General features: G+C 42.5%; 2 protein-coding genes across 3 annotated transcripts in view; one reads left to right on the top strand and one right to left on the bottom strand.

The window, feature by feature from the left end:
• The first annotated feature begins 1,453 nt into the window (after positions 1-1,453).
• Positions 1,454-16,064, top strand: ergic1 (endoplasmic reticulum-golgi intermediate compartment 1). 2 transcript variants are annotated; one of them, XM_079167870.1, is made up of 10 exons: positions 1,454-1,594; positions 6,168-6,229; positions 8,902-8,974; positions 9,432-9,526; positions 11,575-11,699; positions 12,325-12,429; positions 12,536-12,596; positions 12,822-12,922; positions 13,639-13,761; positions 14,723-16,064. In XM_079167870.1, exons 1-10 carry the CDS (start codon positions 1,575-1,577, stop codon positions 14,828-14,830), a joined length of 873 nt encoding a protein of 290 aa, XP_079023996.1. In that variant the 5' UTR covers positions 1,454-1,574; the 3' UTR covers positions 14,831-16,064. The 2 variants fall into 2 exon arrangements, with proteins under 2 accessions (XP_079023996.1, XP_079023997.1); XM_079167871.1 differs by lacking the exon at positions 6,168-6,229 and having other exon boundaries at positions 1,482-1,594.
• A 1,013-nt stretch (positions 16,065-17,077) lies between these two features.
• flt4 (fms related receptor tyrosine kinase 4) overlaps positions 17,078-26,178 on the bottom strand; it is a 37,549-nt gene continuing 28,448 nt past the window's right edge. Inside the window, exons 17-30 of the mRNA XM_079167281.1 lie at positions 24,836-24,971; positions 24,235-24,339; positions 23,978-24,091; positions 23,351-23,439; positions 23,005-23,164; positions 22,817-22,911; positions 21,036-21,158; positions 20,836-20,947; positions 20,518-20,617; positions 20,168-20,273; positions 19,960-20,084; positions 18,855-18,975; positions 18,600-18,685; positions 17,078-17,466 (exon numbers count right to left, since the gene is read on the bottom strand). Of these exons, the coding sequence (XP_079023407.1) occupies positions 17,247-17,466; positions 18,600-18,685; positions 18,855-18,975; positions 19,960-20,084; positions 20,168-20,273; positions 20,518-20,617; positions 20,836-20,947; positions 21,036-21,158; positions 22,817-22,911; positions 23,005-23,164; positions 23,351-23,439; positions 23,978-24,091; positions 24,235-24,339; positions 24,836-24,971 (1,692 nt within the window). The 3' untranslated portion in view covers positions 17,078-17,246. The remainder of the gene's footprint in view (positions 17,467-18,599; positions 18,686-18,854; positions 18,976-19,959; positions 20,085-20,167; positions 20,274-20,517; positions 20,618-20,835; positions 20,948-21,035; positions 21,159-22,816; positions 22,912-23,004; positions 23,165-23,350; positions 23,440-23,977; positions 24,092-24,234; positions 24,340-24,835; positions 24,972-26,178) is intronic.

The following is a 26,178-nucleotide window of genomic DNA, read 5'->3' as shown; positions in this document are numbered from 1 at the left end:
GATGCCACAGAGGCATTTCCTGTGGTCCGACCTCGCTGTCACTTGCTGTCATCCCTGTCTGTTTACTGTCATTGTCACTACAGGCAACAGCTGAGCCATCAGTGGGAAAACACAGGGCCTATCCTGTCTTCTAGTGTCTCGGCAACAAGCAAGTTATCTGAGACAAAAAAGTTTAGTTTCATGTATTCTGTTTGATTGTGGGGAGAACAAAAACAAAATCATGGGAAAAACACATTTTTTCAACATCATCAAAGCATACAGCTCTCTGTTTCTGGGTTATGATGGGAACATAGTTAGAAAATACTTCTATATCAGTTACATGTGATGACAATGGATAACCGTAATGGGAACATTTAGTATTGATGAAACTTTAAACCCACACACAAATTAACTTGCCAATCTTATAGTCAACTTACCAAGCACTACACGTTCTACCCTGTTACCCTTTTGCACTAACAAGTAATACATGTTGATGAATAATTTGCAAGGTTTTCTGACAATGTTCTGAGACTTTTTTGTATGTCATTCAAACAGTGTAGTTGGTGTGATTGGGGCCAATGGGGGCATAGACTTCACCACAAGAATTGTAATAAAAAACCCTCTGTAAGGCAATTTTCCTAGAATGCGCTGCAGTCACTCTAACCACGGGTTGGTAACACTTTACTTTACTTAATAAATCATTTATTATGCACATGAATGTAGACGTAAGCAGATATAAGGTATAAGATATAATAATAATATATCATATTAGTGTTAAGTCATGTATATGAATCCCTCTCAACTATTTTATGTGGTTATATTACATTATATTGTCAATCCACCAGCTAGGTTTCACAGGAGGAGTTACAGTAACAGATACATTTATAAACACTTGACAAAAATTGTTTTGAAATACGCCTAAATTATATACTACTGTAAACTACTATTTGGTGTATATTTATTGTAATGGTCATATACAATTATATATATATATATATATATATATATATATATATAACAACATATGTCTTTTAATACTATTTTAGGATGCCTTTTGAACATCTGGCCAAGGATTTTCAGATTAGGTAAACATTATTTTAATGTAGATAAAGAAAAAATAATTTAAACTACACTGTATTACAGGCTACCTTTAGCCTAGACCACCCTACAATGTATTGATTGTCCAGGTGCTGCAGATGGAAAGTGAAAACATCTCTTCTCTCTATGATATTAATGTTTTGTGTACATGGTCCCTAAAGAAATAATGTAATAAAACGGAGGGAAAAAAAGCTCATAATTGTCACAAGACCCGCTCTTTGTTTGTATTATTTTAATCGCTTCTATTATGTTTTTTTTAAATACTATAAAGTTTTCAACGAACGTTTATTAACCTTAAAAACCTGTTAAAAACGTCGCAGCCGGAAGTAGAATCAGAGCGAACCGGAAGTAGCTTTCAGCCAATCGGCTTTTGCAAAGCGTACTAAGCTGACGTCAGCCCGGTACCGATGAACAACCGGTAGCGTTGAAGAGAGCTCTGTGTTAGCCCGTTGTGTGTAGCTTTGTCCGCTAATCCCCCTGTAAAACGTGCTAGCATCATGCCTTTCGATGTTAGGAGGTGAGTACGGAGCTTCCGTTCATTTTGGGATGAGGTATGAAGGGATCGACGGCGGTGTTTTCACAGTCTGTGAATTAAGGGCTGGCAGAAGCATCGCCCACCAAATGAGCGCGTCAAAGTTGTAACAGTGGTGTTTAACATGTGGCATGAATGGGCCACATTGTCGCATGGGGTGCAGAGTTTGTGTTGAGTCCGTGGAGGGATGTTCAGGTACGCTCACAAGAGGTTTCTTTATGTGAGGGTTCCTGGCTGCGCATGTGCAGACGTCCTCATCCAACCCCTGATGCGTCCTAATGTTTGTAACACGTACAGTAACCTCGGGGCATAGTGACAGTCACATTGTTTTTACGAAGCAAACGTGATGGTCTGATCTAGTCTTCTTCACAAAGCAATGCTCTATAATCATCACAATACACAGAAAAGGGTAAAGACATTCAGATTCATTAGCTACCAATAAACAGTCAAAAACACGCAGTACACATCCAGCAATACACCTGACTAACCTATAGATACCGTGGGATATCAGACACAGACAATAGTCACGCCTTCAAGGCTGTTGGAACTGTCAATAGAGCGCTCCCTTATCAAAATATAGGACTGTGGTGACTTCCTAATTTGGGCAGCGATACTGTACTGACTGGTAATCTGTCAAACTCTTGTGGTCGCAGCCACATTATCCTTCCATTTGATCAGACGGTAAAGAAGAACTGCAACCAACAATTTATAATTTCACTCGTTTTAAAGCAGCAATTCTAAGCATCTTATTCCAGTTTCTCCAATGTGAGGCTTTGCTGCTTTTCTGTGTTTTGTATAACTGTAAATCTAACATTTTGGGGGGGTTTTGGCTGTTGATCGGACATAACGAGCTATTTGTAAATGTCACCTTGATGGTCAGTGGCAGCCCTGGGTAGCACACTGGAGACGTCTGTCACAGTTGCTCTCGTCTTTCAGGCCACAGCTGTGTTGAATCTACCAACATACAGGATCTGGCGTAACTGTCGTTTGCACTGCAGCAGTAGATGACCTGTGTGTGAGGGTTGTGTGAGGGTTGTGTTAGGGCGGGTGTGTCACGGGGTTATCAAGTGGTCATGTCCCGTTCAGAGGCTTCTCGCTCTCTCTCGATCTTACAAAAACCTGCATTGCAACAGCTGGAAATAGTTCGATTGACCAACTAACTAGCTCAGTCACCAGTGTGAGAGTGTAGCAACATAGATTACTGTAGATTACACCATGAGCTGGGGCAGCGTGTATTCCCAGAACGCTTTGTTGTATACCAACAAAATACCAACTTTGTGTTAATGTCTGTCGTTACTTTATGATCGCTGTCTGTGGCTCTCACACATATATTGTTTTTATTGTTAAAGAAGGCTTACTCATTTCCTAAAACAGCTGGGTATTGTAGTTTTTAAGAAAACGTTACTTAAACTGGTGTTAATAATGCATGCAGCAGAATTGCTTTAGTTGCTTGTTAGTTGGATCAGTTAATTGTTTGTTTTGGACTCTTTGTTGATGAAAATAGAGAAATAAAGAATACCACCATCTTTATCCTTTTAAAATGTACTTAAAATATTTGTTTGAAACAGCGTGACTGCATTCACATCCATAAACCAACCATCTTAGGAAGAGCTTTCTTAAAATGCTTCCTCTATACACATCTTGTTGATGTGTTATTACTAAACACATGTTGGACTTTTCCCGTGACACAGTCCCTAAAATGGTAATAACACTGGAATAACATATAGCTGAATGTATTGGCTTTCTGTGCTGCTCTTGACTGGTTTTTCAGCAGTAATATAGACAAAGATCAGCTTCTATATGATAAGGATAGAATGACTTCAGCTCATCTGAATGAATAACTGAAAGGCTTTTATCCCCAAGTGTAATTGTCCCTCAGATTATGTCATTTATTGACACACGCAGGGTTTGGTTTTGCGCTAACCTGATGATGTAATGTGTTTGCTCCTCGAATAATTACACCGGTGACTTCAGTAAGGATGCTCAGTGTCAATAGATGCCATGTCTTTTAATCTTAGCCGTGATGAGCGACTGTTTGCTGTTTTGATACTTGACATAGTCTTCGGGCAGGTGATTGAATAGGAAACAGAAAAGAGAGGCGTCGGCACACCTGCTGCTTATAGCTCGCGATGCGAGGTGATCGAAAGTGAGAAGAAGAACATTCATCATAAACATCCGTTATCTGCCTTTTGCTCAGCGATTCCTAAAAGAGCATGAACGTCTGACTCACCATGACTCATTTGGCAAGGTATACGGTCTATTTCGCCCTTTTTTTTGAAAAGCGGCCCTGTGGTGTCAACAGAGGGATGCTGGTACACCATGTCCTCACTAATAACACACGAGCCCTTCTTGCAGAAGACTGAGCAGTGGGAAGTGACGGAGGGAGGTGTGTTGACTGTAATTCAGGAAATTACAAACATCAGCATCGGACCGAGAGCTGAACTCTGGAGAGTGAGAAATGAGTGTTCATGAATACAAAGTGTTCTGAGCAGAGAAGATTTAAGGGAAACTGAGTTCTCATCCAACCTGGAAATAAGTGAGCCAGACTGTATTAGATATGTTACGTGAAGTATTTAATTATATTTAAGTGATGCATTTCAATCAGGACATTTTCAATTATCATGATGCTTTAAAGTAATACTGAATGTATTTCGTCACAAAACAACTTATTCTTTCAGCTCATGCATTTCAAATGCTGCCTTATCATATATAAGTTTAATTGAACGAAGGTATATTGATGTCATATATTTAAAAACAACTTTAATGGCGTTATCATATATTTTCTTTAAATAGAAATGTGTAAAAACTACATTAACGTCTAGTTGTTTTTTGTAATTGTTTCGCTATAGATGAAATGAGTTCCTTTATTGATTGTTTTATTCTCAAGTCAATGATGATGTCAGCAGTAGTCTGACTTCTCTTCCTCCAGTCTGTTTGAAATCGATGGACAGACTTTGAACTCCGTGTTAGGGTTGACTTTATCATCTGTGGACCGGTCTGGGTGATAGTGTTGCCATGACGTTATTGTAGCCCTTATCTCCGGCCCTGAACTTCAAGTGTAATTCAGACCGTGTGTCCAGATATAACAAGGCTGCCGGCGGACAGATGTACAGTAACATCCATCTATTTTTACAGTTCACATGCGTAGTCGAATTTAGCAGTGGGAAAACTGGTGACTGCTAAAAATAGGTGTTTGTGTGATCCTACAGCAAGAAGTGAGGATCCTCAAAAGTGGTGGCAAGGTGCGTGCAGTGTGCAAAAATGTACATGATTTTAAACGTACATATACGTGGATGGCTGGTTTTTGTGTGATATGATGCAACCGAGATCTATTTAAAATGCATTACAAGTGACGGTTGTTCTGGTTTGGTATAATGTCGCATAAGGTGAGCGTGCAATCCTTGAACTGAAGCCAGAAATATGGAAATCATCAGAGCTTGTAGACTTCGGAGAGGACGGGAGGAAAGAGACCCTCCCTCTGCACACTAGAGCTTTACATCCAGGAAGTGTGTTAGACGTTATTATGATCCTGATACAGAGACGAAGGGGAGCTGGCTGAGGTGTTTAGGATCCAGGGGGTCCTTGAGCGCTAGACGAAAACAAAAGGAGTGAAAGCTGAAGCAAAACAAGAGAAGCAGCGGGGTCTGGGCTGGACAGGAAGCCGTCCCTCCCCCGTCCTGCTACGCATCAGCTGGGATTATTTCACCGACCGCTCTCGGTGGAAGGAACGCGAACATATGTGAGTGTTTTGGGACGGAGATGAGGAAGGGGCGTGAGCGTGGAGAAGAGGGAGCGAGTGGGGTTGGTCAGCGATGAAGTTTGGGTTCGAAAATGTTTCACTGCCCAAAAAGGACATGCGCGAGAACTCATGAACCTAAATAGGTTTGGTGTTGAGTAGCACGTATTCCCCCCCCCCCCCCCCCCCCCCCCCCCCCCAACACACTTTCTCAGCTTTTTCAAATAGGCAACAACAATATTTCATAAGGGAGTGGATCGTGTCAGGTTGCGATGATTCTCCTCCGCTTCTGATTCACACACACAGTCTGAAAAGTCAAAGCGAGAAATGTCAAACTGAAGATTTACAGGAGAATAAAGTCTGATTGTGACCGCTTGAATCCGTCACTGCTGGTGTCGCTGTATGTAATTGTACAGTAACTTCCAGAAGAGAAAACTATATAATTTAAAGTTGTGTTTATGATTGAAGTGTCTCCTTTCACTGGTGTGTGTGTGTGTGTGTTGTTGTTGGCTTTGTGTTTTCCTGTGTATATGTTGGTTGAGCGTCATAGACCTTTGTTGAGGTCGGGTCAGAATTAGAGAGCACGCATTCAAACGAAGAGGTGTTACCCTGTAAAATGTGTGTGTGTGTGTGTGTGTGTGTGTGTGTGTGTGTGTGTTGAGGCCGGGTGTCTGGACCTGTTGTGTATTGTGGCGGCGGTCCAGAACTAACATTCCACCACTCTTTCGTAATATGGCGCAGCCTTATGGGTACAGAGTGTTCTTCTCTTCTCAGCACGTAGTGTTTACATTTCCTTTCCCTTTCTTCCTTTTCTGTCCTCAGATTCGATATCTACAGGAAAGTGCCAAAAGATCTCACCCAGCCCACATACACGGGAGCTTTCAGTGAGTAGTGCTTCACCCACAACAGGCCCAGATTATGAGCTTTTTGTGGGTGTTTCTTATTTGGATATTTTTGTTTAATCAAGTTTTAGTTGGCCACTCGTCCACATTTGGGTATGTAAGTAAGTTTGGTCCAATGAAGTTCTATTCCCCATTGAGTGTCAAACCTAAAATACACATACTTGATTGATACCACTCTCATGTCTGTACTTAAAACATGGAACTACCGCCAGTTGACGGTGGGTTTAGCTTAGCACAACGGCTGAAGACGGAGGGAAACGGCTAGCCTCGTTCTGTGTGACGGTAACATAATCCTCCAGCAGCTTGTAACAAAATTCACACGACAAGTTTTATTGTTTTTACCCTTCCATTAATGCGCGTATTAAACAAGTGCGATGCACTGCGATAATTAGCGAGCTGGTGGTCTGATTTAGTTTGGACAGAGACAATCCAGCTGTTTCCAATTTTTGTGCCAAGCTTCGCTCAGTAGCGGTTGGTTCCAGCTTCATATTAAGACCCCAACTTGTTGCTTTGACACGTCAGCTACTACGATTACTGCTTAGCGTACTATGTAGTTTTAGGGAGGTGGCTGAATTGGAAACACTTTAGGCAGGGGAGAACAGCTGTAGTTCAAGTACCTGCCTGTCCCGGCGCAGAGGTGCGTCCTGAGCACAGGGAGTACCTGTTACAGCACAAACTAGTTTGGTAAGAATGTTAATGGCCATCGCCTCAGGCACCTGAGAGAAGAAGAAGAACCGGTGGCAATCTGATCATCAGGTCATGTGATTTCCCGCTTGTCATCGATATGTAATTGTGTAATCATAGAGTTGTATTGATTATTCACTTCATTGATGACAAAAAAAGACCTCTTGACACACCTTGGCTCCACTTAGTCATCGACTAGTATTGGTTATTCATTGGTCAGCTGATGAACAGAATGACGAACTCCAAAAACAAACTTGATGACATCACGGATAGGCAGTGCTGTCACTGGACAGTGGACCGTTTTTAAAACGGATTACAAACACCTTCCTGGATGACAGGGAAGAGAATGGGTTTGCTAAAGATATACACACTGGGTTTTTTTTTTTTTTCGTCTCACGAGGAAATGGATGGAAGTTCTTCCTGTGCACAATCAACACCCTTCCTGTCTCCATCCACTGTCTCGGGGTGAGGGCATGGGGTTGATATTAGACTGTTATTGCTTCACCCTCGGCGGGTCGACTCGCATTAGGGCTCGTGTGGTTCTGAGACTCCCCTCTTCACAAAAGGCCAAATATTTGACCCCTTGTTCTGTTTTAGGGCCACATTCCTGTTGAATACGATGTTTACGGTACTTACTTTGAACAAGAACAGTGATCTCTGGACATAATGTATCCTTCTGTTGTTGTCATAGTGTGTGTGTGTGTGTGTGTGTGTGTGTGTGTGTGTGGGTGTGTGTGTGTGTGTGTGTGTGTGTGTGTGTGTGTGTGTGAGAGAATATGAGCCTTGGGCAGTGCAACAATCTGAAACGGTGTGATTCACGGTGTTACTGTGTCCGATTCTCTGTGTCACAAGCTCTCTTGTTGGAATTAAGCAACGTTTTGAGCCCATTTCCTCACATGGTGTGTGCGAGCCCTGTGAAGGACGAGCTCGAGTTCAAATCAACACCGTTCATGTGAGCTCTTTGCAAATCATTCGGCTTTGTCAGTATTTCCGTTGTGGAGCGGTTTCAAACAGTAGCTAGCGGCCCATTACGCTGATCTTTAGTAATCCCCTTCCTTTGAAGCTCGGGAAGAATTAGTCTTCTTATGAACCTGAATTGGTGACCTGTGTGTCATAGCGACACTCCCTATTGTTTGTTTGGTTAAACATTACTTTATGTAAAGCCTCCGCCAGGTTGAGCCCTGCCAACCACAAGGTCATGTGACTGCGAGATCCTAGGAGACAGTTGCCACGTCAACACGCCTCACCTGCTGAGGGAGAGCTTTTCTGACCGAGGCTCTCGTCATACCGGATAGACCACAGTTGCGCAGACACAGATCAGTTCCTTCCATATTTATCTTAGCGAACACATGACGACGTTTAATGTGACCGGATTAGTTTGACACATGAAATGAAACAGGCAGCCTGAGCTTCTCCTTTTTCAGCTCGGGCTTTATTTAGGCTCGGACTGAACAAAAATACACATTATTTAAGGTTAATATTCCTACTTTGGTTTCTGTCTGGCTTTTAGGCTTCTTGTGTAGGAGCCATGTTTGGTCTGGGGGGGTTGTCGGTGTGTGAGTTTGTCGAAGGAAACCAAAAAAAAAAGAGCTGTTTGTAGGGTCTGTGTAGCATGAGCTCACCTCCTTTAGAGCAGATATGCTGTAATGGCTGCCTGTTGTGCTGGTATTTGATATATAATTAGTGAAGGAGGGTCTTTTAAAAACCTGCGTAATGGCAGGCTTAACACCGCCAGTAAAACTGCTATTTAGGGACATTTATTATGGCCGCTGTGATTTAATAAATGTGAATATCTTCGGTCAGCCATTCCCAAAGGCTGGAACAACCCGGCCCATTTGGTTTGCATCACCCCTTGAAATGTCGGTGTAACTTGAGATGAATGTGAAATAAATGCCAATGTGTAAGATCAGCAGTGGGTTAGGTGTTTAAACAAGGTGTCCATTCTAACTTTCCTCCTCTCTGCACCACAGTTTCCATCCTCTGCTGTGTCTTCATCCTCTTCCTGTTCCTGTCCGAGCTGACGGGCTTCATAGCCACAGAACTGTAGGTATCGCCGCATCAAATCTCAGAATTAGTGTGCGTCTCGTAATACCCTGCGGCTGAAACGTTTGTTGCCACGTGGGCTCAGGAGCCGCTGAAATATATATACAACACGGGGGGAGTTAAACGATGAATGACGATGCCCTCGTTACGATGTGTTCTGCTCGTGTTGTAACCAATGAATGGAGGCAGTTTGCTCACAGGAAATTGTCTTTGTGCCGGCATCAGTGTCATGGACATGTGTAATAAGGGATGACTAGGGGGTGGGGTGGGTGTAACAGGAAGGAAATTACTCTCACAGAGACACACAAATGGTCTCTCCATGCAATTGGGCAGAGGATGAATCCTCTTCTGTTAAACTCGTCTTCTTTTGCTCTAATTGACAGTTTTTTTTCCCCCTTCTCATTAAAAGTGTGGTTCAAGCTTATCTAACCGCTTGTCTCTTCTCTGTCCATTGCAGAGTAAATGAACTGTATGTGGATGATCCAGATAAAAACAGTGGTGGGAAGATAGAAGTGAGTTTAAACATCAGTTTGCCACACTTACACTGTGATTGTGAGTATATAATAATATAATAATATATCCAACCGTACACCATTTCTTTGCTTTCCACTTCCTGTTTGTGTGTTTTCTTCTTCTTTTTTTTATATGGGCCTTTTTTTATAGTTTTGTTTTCCTGCTTTATCAGACCGTATCATACTTGCCATGCTAAATGAAAAGATAAATGATGCCTCAGATAGAGAGCAAGACTCTCATAAAGAAGCCGTAAAGCTACATTATGGTTTGCATACACGGCTACCCAGATAACACTGGATCTGAAGGCCCGCCTCCCGTCTGCGTTGCCTCTGTTTGATCTCGTGCGGCCACACGGCCGTGATCCGAGTTTGACTTCTCGGAGTTTGACTCCTCGGCTCCTCTGCTGTGCTTCGATGTCAGAGAAGTGGGCAGGACGGAGAGCCGTCACTGGTTATTTGCTCCTCATGACTCTCGTCAGAAAGTATGCCCAATGACACACGCGCGTGTGCACAAATTGCAGAGGCTCTGGCAGCACAGAAAACACACATTTAGTTCGATTCAAGCGATATCCAAAAATGGCAAAGCTAATAAATGCTGCCGGATTTCTGCGAGAGGGGCTTTGGCATGCAGACACACAGCTGTTGGCCATGTGTTTAGACGACCTCACTCATGGCATGCCTTAACAAAGGCCGTCTCATGCCGTTTCCAATTAAAGCTCTCTGTGATTGTATGTACGGTGGTTTTGTTTATTTGCAGAAATGTGGGGCCCTCTTAAAGCACACACGCTGGTCTAACCACTTGGCAGCTGCATGTAATGAGTAGAAATGTTTCTCAGCCGTCCTCCCGGCGAGTTAATATTGTACATATATTTTCCCGGGCCTCCAAACAGGTTGTCCTCCATTACAAATTCACTCGGAGGGAGAAATCATTTCATCATGGAAAAGCTGGCATTTCCATCGCTTTTTACTATTTATCTGCTGTTCCGGATTTAAACACCGTCTCCCTCCACTGACCTTTTTTTACGGGTTGCCAGGTCTCGATTTGTGACTTCATGGAAAAGCAGAACTGCGTGTAATAACCTTATAATAATTCTCATCCCGCCCCCCCCCCTCCCCTCCCCCATCCACTTTACATGAACACACTTCTCGTTCTAAATGTCTTAAAAAGGAGAAACAACCGGCTCGGACGCACTCACAGTGGCACACTTTAACTTGTGTTTGTGCACTGTATTTTGAGCTCCAGAGAGACGGAAGGGGGAGCCGAACTTGTCTTTAATGTCAAAGGTCAGACAGGCGGCATGTGGAGGTTTTGAGCACAGGTCCAGCAGACGTGCCTCTCTGCACTGCTAGCCAACACACGGCGCAGCCCGGCTCTGAAAATAGGCCACTGCCAGTGTGCCAACGCGCGGCGGCCTGCAGGGGGGGAGGGGAGGGGGGGTTAGGGAAGTCTAGATGGAAAAACACAGACAGGCAGCATAGGTGGTCTGTTTGGACTCTGTGTGTTTACTCTGCGGGTCACTCACTTCTCTCTTTATTCTTCTCTTCCACTGTTTAAGTGCTTCTATTTGTTTTTTGCCTGTAAAAGAAATAAGAGCTGCAGCTAATGACTATTCTCACTATCAACCATTTCTTTGATTAATTTGATTAATTGGCGACTTCTATAATTAACAAATTTTCTATTTATCATGTTTGTTTTGACATGTATTCATCATTCTGTGTCTGTGTGAGCGCTGGCGTAAACTTATCATTTTAATTTTATAGTTTCTTTCATTTCATTGAACTCAAAGACTAAAATAAAGATCAAGGTTATTGGACAGAATTGAGAGAAACAGAACATTTGTGGTGTAAAACTGAAACGACAAGTTGATCAGTCGTAACAAAATAAGTAATTAATTGTTAGATGCAGCCATAGTCGGGTATATTTGCTTAACAAATTAAGATAGTTGATTAATTTCTATTGTTTGACTGAGTGTCTCTGAAAATAGTAAAAGTTTGGAACCAGCTTAGCAAACCGTTCATTATGTTGTGTCATATTCTCTTTTGTTCGTTCTATATGTAATTGTCTCCCGTGTCTCTTTGTTTCTTCAGTGGTGGGTTTGGACATCCAGGATGAGATGGGCCGCCACGAGGTCGGTCACATAGACAACTCCATGAAGATTCCTCTCAACCAGGGGGATGGTTGTCGCTTTGAGGGAGAGTTCACCATCAACAAAGTAAGGCCTCATCACCACATAGTAGAGAGGAGAAGAAGAATAACACACACACACACACACTTTATGAGGTTTAAATGGCTGATCTGCCTCAGAGAAAGCCTAAAGTTAGCTTTTGTTCCCCTGTGCCCAGTAATTACATTATGATGGATTGGATATGGATCTTTTGTGGGACATAAACTCTCGGACTGTATGTTGTTTTTTTGGTCTTGGGACTTGAGATAAACATAGAGCCCCCCCCCCTCTGAGACGAATGAAGCCGACCTGCTTCCTCCTCCAGTCTAAATTGAGTTATGTTAAATTTAAAAGCTCTGGGCTCGGCTTCAGTTACATCTGCAGTCTGGGCCCCGGGAAGCCCCGTTTGTCCTACCTCCATCTTGTGCGTCAGTCTTTCCAGTCCATTTAAAATCATTAACCCAGCAGTTGTCCATTTAACACTCTTGCTTGTGGAATATTTGGAAATATGTGAAACGTGTTAAAAGTGGACTTTTCTTCCGGACACGAGCGCCATTCGGTTTCCAACCAATCGCGCGCGTGTGTTTAGACTTGGTCATTAGTTAACTAAATGTGTTGCAGGTGCTCACATTAACTTACCTAGCTCTATTTGTGTGTATGTGTGTGTCTTCAGGTACCAGGAAACTTCCATGTGTCGACGCACAGCGCTACAGCGCAGCCCCAAAGCCCGGACATGACTCACAACATCCACAAGTTGGCCTTTGGAGAAAAGCTCCAGGTCGGGACTCGCACTAAAACACACCGCGGGGGGAAAAATGGGCACTGATAAAATCTAACAGTATCAAGGCTGAACACGGATCTCTTCTCTCTCTTTTGTCACGCAGGTGCTAAGAGTACAAGGAGCCTTCAACGCGTTAGGAGGGGCTGACAGGCTGTCATCTAATCGTACGTGTATGCACGCTGCACATGTACCCCTCGTGTCCACTGTGTGACTTTTATGTAAGGCATGGTGTGATGCAATGAAACGAGACACCTAGTGGACGTCTTTTGAATCCAAAGTGGAATCACAGCTGACTCTGCGTCTCGGATGGAAAGGCTCCAGGGCAGCTGCGGCATGATCAAAACTTCCATTTTTGGACACTTTGACGTGTAACTTTACTTCTCTTGCAGCTCTGGCCTCGCATGACTACATCCTGAAGATTGTACCGACGGTGTATGAAGACCTATCGGGCAAACAGAGGTTCTCCTACCAGTACACGGTAGCCAACAAGGTGCAGTCTCCCTCCTATCACCCCCTGTTAGATCCCACCCTCTGCGTCGTGCGTTGTTTCTGCACATGTCGAGGCAGCAGCGGGACCATCCCAACATATGTTTTGCCGCGTTAACATTGTGCACTCACCCGGAAGTGAAAGCTCGCCCCTAGTGACTGGAAACGCTCCCCAGATGTCCACAAACCATAAACACACTTCCTAGAACTGAGTTGATGGACAGCTGGTTTGGAGTAATAACAGTGCAGGTCAGCTGTGAATCGAGGAGGATGAGGGCCTGAGCAGCTTATTCCAAAATCAGCATGAATAAAGAATAGTGCACGAATCAGTGCTTCAGTGTGTCGGTCCTTTTTTGCTTTAGGTGAATTTAGGTTGTTGTTTTTTTTTGCAGTAATGTGATTTTTATGAATTCACTGACGTCGATGTTATCACGTAACACATTGTAGCCTCCTCTTACTTACTTTATCAGATTTATTGAGCCAAGATTCATTTTCAATTAATCATTTCTGACTTTTTAGTGACTTCATCTGAAAGCTATTCTGTAATGACTCATAAACAACGCCGCCGCCACCACCGGAGATAAGAATGAAATAACAAGATTGCTCTGAATTGATTTCTAAACACAATGGGTTGAAACGTCTGTTTATTAAATCCATTTTTCTCGCCACACGCAGCTACAAACATGATTAAAGTTTGTAACACGCATTTTTCCCCCACAGGAGTACGTTGCTTACAGCCACACGGGCAGAATCATCCCGGCCATCTGGTTCCGGTACGACCTCAGTCCCATCACAGTCAAGTACACAGAGAGGAGACAGCCCGTCTACCGCTTCATCACAACAGTGAGTTCATTCTCCTCTGGGATGTGCCTGAACACAAATATCTTTGTTCAAATGAAGTCAATTTGTTTTAATTCAAAGTCTTTACAGTAATACAGTAAAAACTGGGATTTTAGGCTTTAAACACAATCATTTCATTTTTTAGCATCTTTCAGCGCATTGTTTTGGATCAACAGCTGGCAGCTTTAAAGTTTTTGGTTCACTCTTATCGATGGTTCATGGCTCTGATAAACACCCAGCAACAAACAGCAGACAGACAGAGTTGGCAGCTAGCTGGTGGACAAAGTGGAGCATTCAGCAGCCACAGAGGCGTACATTTCCCTCAGGAGTTGGTGGAGACCAAAACGGAGCTAAAAGGAGAGCGAATACAAGACTTGCATTCAATTGTTTTCTTTCTGAGTCAGATGAGAATAGGGATATCTGTATAGTTGATCTATGAAGCTAAAGCCAGCTGCCGCTTAGCTTAGCATAGAGACTGGAAACGGATAGCCTGGCTCTTTCCAAAGATAACCATCTCCCAGTTTTAAAAAAAGGTTATATTTGGTTATTTAATCTGTGCGTTTTACCTCCCTGAATTCTTTTATTCTCCTTCTCCGCCTCCTCTCCCCACTTGACCTTATCGGTTGAGGTATTTTGTCTGAGCCTGTACACCAGCAAGGCTTCCTGCTGACTGATAGTGCGGTCAGGATTAAAGTGGCTGCCTGGCTGATGATCTACCCCATTATTTGTCCTTTTGAGTTGTTTAGGTTCATCATGACTTGGCATGGGTAGGACATGACTGTAAGCGCAGTGCGATTATGACTCATGGTTTAAGATTTTGAGTCAAGCTGCAGCAGGACTCTTTGCTGGATTCCAGCACATACTGAGCATTGTTGTGATTTAACGTGTTCTGATCACAAGCAGCTGATGTTGAGCAATTTCTAACCAACGGTGAGACTGACGGTGTGACTTGTGTTTCCTGTAGATCTGCGCCATCGTCGGCGGGACGTTCACAGTCGCAGGAATCATCGACTCCTGTATATTCACCGCTTCAGAGGCCTGGAAGAAGATCCAGATTGGGAAAATGTCATGAGGACTGCTCCCCACTCCTCCCTACATCTTATTTATAAGTGCAAAGTTGCTAGCCTGTTAGCTAAATCCAATCCTGCTCTAACCCACTTCCTTTTGGAGATTGTTCCAAAGCGACCAATGGAGTGGCTCCGGCACTCGATCTAACTACCAGGCTACACGGCTGCGTCTCAGTTACTTAAGCTCCTCTCAGGCTCCATCTGCTCTGATGACGTGTGGACGCAGACTATCACATGTGTGCTTCCTCCGTCTTCAGTGTCAGGGGAGGAGAGGAGAGGGAAGCTCTTTTGTTACTGTGGAGATCAAGTACTGTGTGTCAGGGTTCAACCAGTATGGGTATCTGAAGTCTGTACCTGATTTTCTTTGAAGTATAAAAAAAACAAAAACAAAAAGCTGACATTCAATCTTTTTTTTTTTTTTTTTAAGTTTGGTGCACAATTTGACACAAACCCCCCCACATATATTCAATCATAGGGAAGTTTTCACGTTATGGCTGAATGACTTACAGACAACAGACATAACAAAGTGTTTAAATTACAACAGTTTGTTTGTTTGTAAGCCGCAAAAAGGGAATTATCATTTGAAGGAAGTGTTCTGGTTAAGAAAGGACTGAACTTTAAAGTGTTTCTGTAGGTCACGCTGTCCATAAAAGTGCATTTGGAATCATGTGACATGTTATTGTATCTCCAGTATTCACTGCATGTGCCTTTGGGTTTACTCTTCCACAGACAGGATGACCATCAGCTCCTCATGTGTCTGTTTCAATGGCTGCTGTTACAACTTACTTTGTAGATTCACTTTTTAAGAGATTTCTTCTTAAATACCTTGATCATTGTTCATCTTTCAGTCAATTTATACCAATATTTCATCAATGCTGTTTGATATCCTAGTTTGGGCTTTTTCCAATGCATTTGAATTACTGCAAAAATATAGTGAATGTCTGTTTTTTTCTAGTTTTTCTGGGGGTTTTTTTTTACACGGTACGTGAACTAATTGAGTTTCAATGACGTTGTAAATTGTAAAGAAGATTTGGTTTTGTAAGGAGAGAACTTGTAGGCCAAGGTGTTTGTCCTCTTTGGTCATTTTTCTTTCTTTGATACTGTTTAAAAGACTTTCTGATGGAGAACAGTGATAATCACAAGACCTTAGAAACTGGTCTTTCTACTGCTAAGGTCATCCACTTCCTGTTCCGCCTCAAATTACTGTGTAATGCTATGTGTTCCTCAAGTAAAGGTGCCATAGAAAACACTGTTGTATGCTCCATGTGTTCAGGTTTCTATAAGCCAGCTGCCAGCCATTCGACAAGTTTTATTTCCTCAGCTTTAAGGATTTGGTTTACAAGTCTAAAAGGGAGTACGATCCCTATCATTTTATAATAAACTCTAAAATAGTTAGTCAGGGAGTGCTGGTTTTAAGAAAGAAGTGAGCTGCTGCTTTAAAAGACGATTATTTCACATCAAAGTTGTCTGCCTGAACCGCTTTTTCACCTGAAACTGACAGTTTACCGAAATGTATCCAGGTACCCTTAACAATTATTCATAGAAACTAAAAATGGGACATTTGAACCTCCTGATTTTGAAACATGAACTAAGCTCAAGTAGCTGTAAGTGTGTGTGTGTGTGTGTGTGTGTGTGTGTGTGTGTGTGTGTGTGTGTGTGTGTGTGTGTGTGTGTGTGTGTGTGTGTGTGTGTGTGTGTGTGTGTGTGTGTGTGTGTGTGTGTGTGTGTGTGTGTGTGTGTGTGTGTGTGTGTGTGTGTGTGTGTGTGTGTGTGTGTGTGTACATCGAGGACTTTGCACCCAGAAGCTGCTCACTTCCCTCAGCTGGCAGCCAGAATCAACACCCTGCAGGTTGTCGTTTGTGATGTGAGCATGTAAAGAGGGTGTTAAACGGTCACAGCTGTCATGCTTACGTCCAGCTCTGATAAGAGGTGCTTAGTGTGACTCACTCCTTTTTTATTCGCCCTACAGCCAACGTTTACCTCCGTCACTTATTCACGGTTAATGGTGTCAAGTCGTAATCAAGCTTCACCGCCTCCACTGAATGACAAGATACATTTCTTTATTTCTCCCCATTTTAGTCATAATTTGTACAAATGAAGGAAGAATACTCTGTATATAAAAGATAAAATTCTAAATGTGTGAATAGAAAATACTTAAGGTTTGTTTTTGTCATAATGCTGCCACCCAGTGGCTGGTTAGAGGATCGTCAGGCACATATAGCTCAGTCTGTGTGTTGAGGCAGCCGCCCGAGAGGAAGAGATGAGTAGAGGTGAGCTCTGGTCACAAGGATCTATAACCTGCTCTTCATTTATAAAGGACTAGTTACATGTCACTACTGGAACTAAAACCTACACGCCTCCCTTGACCTGACCCACTATTTGAACCCCCTTATATTCTCTCGAGCTGCATCTTTGGTTAGATTACACGTTGGAGGAGGCCAGGCAGGGAGCGTCGGGCGAGGAGAAGAAGTCGCGGAAGCCTTCCTCGGACAGGTGTCCGTACTCGTTGTTGTAGAAGGTCTGTCCTGAAAGCTGGCTGAAGAAGTTGGGACGGTGCCTGGAGCTGCCGGCGCCACTGCTTCGACCCAGGGAACCATGGGAGGCTGTGAGCGGCTCTGTGCTGCTGCTGCTGCCAATACGACTGGGAATAGAACAAACAGAAACAAAAATGCTGTTTAGAAATAAGCAATCAGGATATGAAGTCTACAGGTACCTGTACTGTAGGTATGTTGGACATTTTGAGTTCATGAACATGAATTGTTTAACAGGGACGTTGGTTAAAGACCAAAGTCACTCTGGTCCATGTTCAAGCTCTGAACCTGTAACTGCTAAAAGTGGAAATTGAGGCTTAGAGTATAAGTCTGGTGACTCTGTATTTTCCTTATAGTCAACAAATCTCATGAAAGACAAACTGATCCTACAAACAAATATTCTCTGTGCCGCCTAGTGTGGCTTATTTCTCGAACATAGAGCTCCATTGTTGTCCAAAAACTATTAAAACACATCACGGAGCCACACTGATGTCACTGGTTGAACATGTGCACTGTAGTATGGTACCATAAATACTCACACACTAAAAATAGTCCACAACAAATACACCATTTGTGCTTGATAAAACCACTACAGTGCCAAGCTGATATAGGGAGTTATTTAGCATTTAAAAAAATAAATAAAACATTTATTCTTGACTCATTATTTTTGTCTTCTGTTGGATTCAGTGGGAAAGTCAAAAAGTAATAATGTGTGTTTATATCTTTCTGCTCTCTGGTAAGCTGTTATATCCAGACACTTTTGATACATGTGGTACTAGATCTCGCTGTTTTATTGTTGAACAATGGAGCAGAGGGTTGGTGGAATCCTTGTGTCTGATTGGCCTTTCTTGCTCTGAGTGCACCTGTGATTAATACTGAAATCACGTCAGAGCTCTTAAAAAGGTTTCTCCTACACCTTTGCTGTAAGTAGGAGTGAGCTGCTGGATAAATGTGTCTTATCCTTTCCGTTTAGCAAAGAACTTTTTACTGCTTTTTTAGATCATTGTTGAGCCTACTTCTCAAAACTGTCAAATGACTCAGACAGTTTCTCACTCCTACTTACCCATGCTTAAATGAGCTCTGCTTTATTATGCTTACGTCCTTTGCAACTCTACTGTAGCTTCACTACATATTAGGCTGTGATTCTACATGCCTGTTTTCCTCAACTTGACTCTGTACTGTGTCTAAATTCCTGGCTGTATATATCCTCTGCTGTATCGATCAAAGCGTTCGTATTGTTAACCTTTTTGAGACGGCGCCCCGGTGCTTGTGTTCAATTCTCTCAAATTCTTCGGAGGCCAGAACCATCCCGCTGTCGGTCTGGTTGTCCTGGGAAGAGACACAGTGAGACATCATGTGAATAAACATGCCTTTGGTTGACCCCGCAGCTATGTCGGCAACTATTTTTGGTCATTACCGGAAGAGAAAAATTTGAATGGCATTCATTAAATGTCACCAGTCACATTTTCATCAGTTGATAAGAAGATAAAGGGCTTACTTGAGTGGCATTCTGTGGCTGCATCCCCTGAGGAAACTCGTCAAATGTCTTCACTCTGGGCTGGCATACTTTAGAGGGTCCCACAAACACACAGCCGGTAAAGGGCACGCAGTTATAATACCTGGTTAAGAGGTGCAGGAAGGATTATAAGATTAATAAATGATGGAACCTCTAAATGCCACAAGTCAGATAAGAAACTGTAAAAAAAAAAAGAGCAGAATAAGTTGTATTCAATGAAAGAAATAGATTATATGTCGATATTTTTGTTACGAATAGGTTGTCAGCTGTGTGACTTGATGATACATCTTCAACCGACAAAATGATCTTGTCCGCAAGTTGAAACACACTTTAAACAATCTCACCACGAGGTACATTTACTAGCTTTACTAATTTAGTAGCTGGATGTTGTGTGAGACTATTTTCTGCTGTTAAATAAACTGCTGTTTCCGAGGTCAGAGATTCACTTTGAATCCCATTAAAGATTCACCGTTTCCATGCCTCAGGTAACAGCCGTGACCGGAGGCATTATGTGTTTGAGTTTTCCCTCATTCCGTACGTCCATCTCATTCTACACACAAAAATCTGAATTTCTTCAAATTTGGCACTCAAGAAATAAGTGATTAGACTTTGGTGGTCAAAGATCACTGTGACCTTGCAAAACACATTTTTGCCCATAACTCAATAATTCATATACTGACTACGACAGTTTGTCAAACAAATGTCTACGAGGATGAAGTGATGACATTTTGGACAGCCGTGGATGTAAACTGCCACTTGACTGGTTGGCAGAGGCATACAACCTTAAGGCAGTAATTCAAGTTTTCAATGAAGGGAACAAGTCCAAGTTTAGATTTCATGTGGCTGTTAAAGCCCACGAAAACCTGAAACAATTCTCTATAACATGAAATATTTATGTGCATGAAAGTTCATGTCATCACCTTCAGCGCCCAACCAGTGAGAAGAGCTCAGACAAAAAGCACAAAATCTCCGATGTGAGATGACTTGGTGTGTTCAAGTAGAAGCACGTTGCTCATAGGAAAAATCTTTACATGGAACATAGATTATCGGGGCCTTTACGGAATACAGGATGAACATGTATCAGTACCTGGCGGGCAGAGTGTTGCCGACCAGTCTCAGTTCCTCCTCAGATGGAGGGCGTGAGGACGCCTGCGAGAAGCCATCATCCTCTGAGCTTTGTGAGTGGTTCAAAGGTATGTAGTCCTTCCCATCCTGAAGGGTAAACAGAAAAGATTTAGATTCAAGGATTCAAGACCTGAAAACTAGAATTAATGTCTCTCGGGCAATGAACTCACAGGTAGGCTGTCGTCCTGCAGCAGGTCTCCCAGGATCTGCATCAGGTTAGGGAAGGTTGGTCTTTCTTTGGGCTCACCGTGCCAGCAGGCCAGCATGATGCCGTATCTACCAGCAGAGAGCAGCACCATCACAGCAAGAACAACACTGAGGTCCTCAACTTCCCTGACACACTAATATAGCTGCAAAGCTGACCCTATATCCGCTCCTACACATACAAGTTAGCCAAAGTTGTGATTTTTACGAGTATATTCTCATTTGCCTTCGGGATTGGCTCTGGCAATTAAAATGACTATAACTCTTATTTGACAGCAAACGATGAGAGAAAGAATAAATCAAATTCTCCGCTTACATTTCGGGGGAGGCAGTCTCCGGTGACCTCATCCGCACGCCATCTTTCAATCGTTTGCAAAAGTCTTCGTCAATCTGTACTCCCGGGTACGGAGAAGCACCTGAGGGAGGATTAAAAGAAGATGAAACATTCATTAACATGTCAGAGATGGGAAAAACAAGTTATTGTTTGTTTGAATGAAATTGGTTTAAATAAAACAAATACAAATTTACCTAATTGCTTTGGCAAGAACAGAGATCGATACACTTAAAGACTTATGTAGGAGATTGTGTTGAAACCGTTTGATTTTAATACAAATAAGGAAATGAGTGTCTTTACCCAGTGAGAAGATTTCCCAGAGGAGAACTCCAAAAGACCACACGTCACTCTGGGTGGTGTACACTTTGTCAAAGATGCTCTCTGGAGCCATCCACTTAAGAGGCAGACGAGCCTGAGAGAACATATGGAGTTTAATATTTCATCACAGATGGATGATAAACCTGCAGCTCCAAAGCATAGCAAGTGTGGGGACGCCGTACATTGCCTTTCCTGACGTAGTCGGGGTCTTTGTATATGTCTCTGGCCAGGCCGAAGTCACAGATCTTCACGATGTTGCTCTCAGACAGGAGAATGTTGCGGGCTGCCAGGTCTCTGTGGATACACTGCCGGTACACACACGACCACATGTACATCACAAACCTGCAGTGTGTGCATGTGTGTGTGTCTGAATGTTTGTGCGAGTGTTTGCATGCATTGATTCCACCTTATTTTCTCTGAGGAGTGAATTACAGATATGATTTGAAGACAGTAAATAGCATTTTCTCAATAATCTGTTGCCTTATAACCTGTGTGTGTGTGTGTGTGTGTGTGTGTGTGTGTGTGTGTGTGTGTGTGTGTGCGTGCGTGCGTGCGTGTGTGTGTGTGCGTGTGTGTGCCAGTTTGTAACTGGGACTGGACTATGTCTCGGCCCTGTGGAATCACTGCAGGAGATCCAAAGCTGTCAAGTAAACGTGCCTTTAGGGTCTCGACAGTGAGTCATTTAAAGACAGACATTGTGCTTAGAGTCTGGTCAGATTGTTGCTATTCATTATAAATTATAGTCTCTTTTGTTGACACCATTTAAATTACACTATTCACCCGATTACCAGGAGCTTCATACACGATCAGCTCACCAACAAATAGGACCAATCCCAAAAGGAAAACAGATGGGTTTAATTTATCATTTCAACCAGATTTGATTTTGTTTGTAATATAATTTAATTCAGGTTATTTTTTTGTAATCTAAAAATCTTTTTTTGTAATCTAATTTAATCTCATCCAGTCTAACTCCTTTCCACATTCTGTACTGATTAATATTGATTTCACATTAACTGACAGTGACTGTTCACCTGACAACCAATCATTTTCAATTCAGGAACGTGACGCATCCATGGAGACGGAGCTCAACCCCGTCGCTTTTCTTAGCTCAGGAGTTCTCTCAGCCCCTCAGTAAAATAAACTCTTTGCTAATCTTTAGCATCATCTAAGAGGACCCTCGTAACGCAACATATAATCGCTGTAACATAATATATAACATACTTTGACACGTTGAATGGGGCAATGATGCATAGTCAATGCAAGTGAGCTTTTGAATGCAGGACATTTACTTGTAAGAGAGTATTTTTTTTATCTTGCAGTATTACTACTTGTATTAAGGTAAAGGATCTAAATATTTACTTCACCACTGCCTGAATCAGTCCTCAGTACCAATGCCATATCACATGATAACTGTATACAATATAGACATCATGGTATACTGTGGAGGGAGTTCAACATAGCAAAGTGTATATATATATTTGAATGCATTTCATTAATGTGGCAAAGGACATCAAACTGTGACTTTGGTACGTCACTGCCGAATAGACGGCAAAAAGCAAGCAACATGCTTTTCCAAAGGTACGTAGCTCATTTTCTGTTCCCCCATTAACCATTCACAATCTGTCTTAATGTTCTGCAGCTGTGAGTAGTTTCTTAATTTCATGGGTGCACCGCATTATTGGTTAGCGTGTCCATCAACAGCACATGCAAAAAAGTATGGAGTACATTTGATTTCCATATTCTATGCTCCTGTTGAACACACGGCATATTGTACATTAGCTTTAATATGCAGCATGGGATCGTGGCATTGCTCTAGTTAATGGCCACAGGGTTCATTAACAAGCACAAGGGACTGAAAAGCTGAATGATCCAGGCTACAACCTAATGCCCGAGGCCAACCTCTGCTGACATTTCCCCACAGCTCATTCACTAAATGAAAGCCTTAGTAATGCTGACAATTAACCTTTCTGGAGGCCAGGAACTCCATCCCACGAGCCACCTGGAAACTGTAGCAGATTAGATCTTCTATCGTCAGAGGAGTTTTCCACAAGTCCTCCACTGGAGAGAGAAGATGAGAGAAAGATCGGTCAAGGAAAGAAAAAAAGGAAGAGAAATTAAATAGTCTGCTTTTGTGTATTAAAGCAGACTCACTTTTCTCCCCTGCGGGACTCTCACTGGGCGTGTTGGATGACTGACTCTGAGGACTGGTGAGCGGGGAGCAGCGTGGAGGGGGCGGGTGGAGAGCTCTTTGGTCCATTTGACCCGCTTCAATCATCCGTCTCACCTGGCTCTGAGTTTTAGGAGAGCGATCCTGAGTGGAGAAACAGTTCAATGCATCACCTCCATAATCAATCAAAAAAAAAAAAGAAATACAGAATACATGTGCGAGAAGAAAATAGAGATAAAGAGAGAAAGAAGATTCTCTCTGCGGCCACATTATCGCAGCAGAAGAAACAAATAGAGAACGGTAGGCAGTGCTTCAGTGTGTGTTGGATACCCTGTACGGGAGGAAGAACTCTCTCTTTGCTCGTAGGAAGTTAGACAGATTCCCATACTTGCAGTATTCCACTATCACCATCAGTGGACCTGTTGATACAGACACTTTAATTGTCAGCTTTTATCATGAGTGTACGTTTTGAAAAAAGGCTACGAATATTTCAACACACTTTTTTCTTTCTTGATAAAAGTCATTGAAAATCTCTATTTTTTTCACACCACCTGGGATTAGCTGAAGGGTTAAATTGCTGCTTTTGTTTAGGGTACACCGGGTTAAACAATTCCAGATGTGAGCTCCACAAAAATGTGCTCTACAGGTCAAAATGATGTACTGACACTAAATTAGGGGTGTCAAAGAAAAAGAGAGGCAGCTGTTATTTTGAAGCTGCAGGGGTGGACAAAATAATGTTAACACTTTTTTTTTTACTAATTAGGACAAACGACAGAGCTGAAAATAGATCTAAAATGAAGTGTCTGAAAAAAACACTGAAATTCTACCTGAATTTAAATTTAATATTCCAAAGGAAACGGTCTTCAAAATCATGACAATTTCATTTTTCACGAGACGTCACTGTTCCATAATTGTTAATATATTCAACATTTTCATCGTCATACATGTAAATCTCACCATTTGGTTTGGTGCAGGCTCCTAACAGGTTCACTACATTCAGATGGTTACCGATGTGAATCAGTATCTTTAACTCGGACATCAAGGCCTTGTGCTCACTGGCTGTGGATCCATCTGAAACACACACAAAGTGGAACATTATGCATGAAATACATCTTGTTTTTTTATTTTTGTATTGTTTGTCTACCAGGTTATATATGTTACAGGTTACTCTGTGCATCAGTGACTTCTTACTCATACACAGAGACAAATCTCACCCTTCAGCATCTTGACAGCCACTGTGTCCAAACTGTTGCTCTTGCTGATGCTGTAGATTGTTGCCTCAATTACTTTTCCAAAGGCACCGTGTCCCAAAACCTTTCCTATGTCAGGAGAAACCACAGAAAAACCACAGAATATTTATGTTCACTGATCTATGCCGACTTCGGTTTTGTCTCATTGGAACACAAAAACAGTCGCGGTCGGGAGCAGTTGCAAAATGTAAATGCATCTGGTGTCCATATACACAAGGGGGGGGACTTAAAATCTCAATTGCAGCATTTGGAAACATCATGTTCCCATGAGTTGGGAACTCTCGTGGAACAGATGCGTTTCCTCAGGGCGTTTTAAAAAGCCGCGCTGGGAATGAGCGCATATTTAACATTAGCACTTTACTTGGCAGCACTTTGCCCGGCTGGCTGCGATCCAATCTCATGCCATTAAGGATTCTGGAAATGGAAAAGTAATTCGGTTTCATCCATCTATTTGCTCTCATCCCCGCCTGCATACTTCCTCGCAAACCCCCCCCCCTCGCTCCCATTCACTCGCTTATCCCAACAGTCATTCGTCCTTTTCTCCCACCCTTCCCCGGCTGCTCACCCAGTCGCAGTTTGTCTCTGGAGACTTCCCACTGCGAGGAGTCGTAGGGCAGGTATTCACACTGCTCATCCAGAGGCACCTCCCCCGGGTCCATAATGATGGACAGATAGCCCGTCTTTATGTCTGCCGGGTTGACCTGAATGAAGCGGTGAGACAAAGAGCTCATGACAACAACAATGACTGTAGTGGGCATTGAACACGTCACTCTGGCAGCTGTGGTGTTTTCCCTTCAATCTTCTATATGGGAACATTTATATCATACTTCGGATGATACGACCGTTTTTTTATCACATTAAATGAATCAAAAGTGATAAGCCGGGGTAGAGCTGATTTCTTTTTATAGCTACTGAAAAGTCAATTGGCAATTGAAAATCATTACAGCAACAGTAACCAGTTTACTATTGGATGGCTTGCAGGGCCAGCTGCTGGCATAGGCAGTGTAGGCATAATGATGATTCTGTGTAGTTAAACACCTGTAGCCATCAGCAGCAAGAATATAAGCAGCTCCAGTTTTTTACCTTCATTAACTATTTCATTTCACACCTGTTTCAGGTTTATACAGTGAGATTATTCATAAAGCAGTGACTTTTTTTAATGCAATGTCTTCAATTAAAGTGGCTTTCTCAAAGATATTAATTAACGTGAATGTCTGTTATGTAGGTGACATTATGGCGATTGAGCCATATATTCTAATGAGCCTGCATGTGACGTACAAAGGGGAGCCAAATCCGAATGGCTTGTTGAATCATGTTTTCTGATCCAGGCTCCCACAAAAAACAAACTGGGTTGTCTGACAGCACAGTTTTTAAGTTTAAAAAAAAAACATTTCACCGGCAAAACACAGGTTGACTTTTGTTATGACATAATCACAGGAAATGCAACGTGTTTGTCCGTGAACTTGAAACTGACCGTCGTTCCTCTGAAATGTGTCGACACAACATGACAACTGTGCTGACACACAGACTCATGCTGTCTGTGCAGCATAAAATCAGATCACAGTTGCTCACAGAATGATGACCAAAGGCCAAGTATTGCCTGAGTAAATTAGTTAACTGGCACAAAGTGAACAAGGGGGAAGAGACGAAAAGATAGAGCTACTGTAAGAAAGAGGTTCAGGAAAGGAGTCATCTCTGCATAACAAGCCTTCTCTTAATTACTTGTTAATGACAGCACCCCACTGTGAATTTGCTGCAGAGCCGCTGTGTGAGCCGATCTAATAAGTGACCAAGTGAGTAAAAATGAAAACTTGGGCCTCATTATAGATGTGCATTGACTAATTGCTCCCTGCAGATATCAGTAACTCAGCGGGTGAACTGCAGACTCTCTTGAAGATCAAACAGCTT

The sequence above is a fragment of the Pholis gunnellus genome (assembly GCF_910591455.1).
Source record: "Pholis gunnellus genome assembly, chromosome: 10".
Classification (NCBI taxonomy): Eukaryota; Metazoa; Chordata; class Actinopteri; order Perciformes; family Pholidae; genus Pholis; species Pholis gunnellus.
The sequence above is the reverse complement of the archived record's forward strand: the minus strand, read 5'-3'. Positions and strand labels throughout refer to the sequence as shown.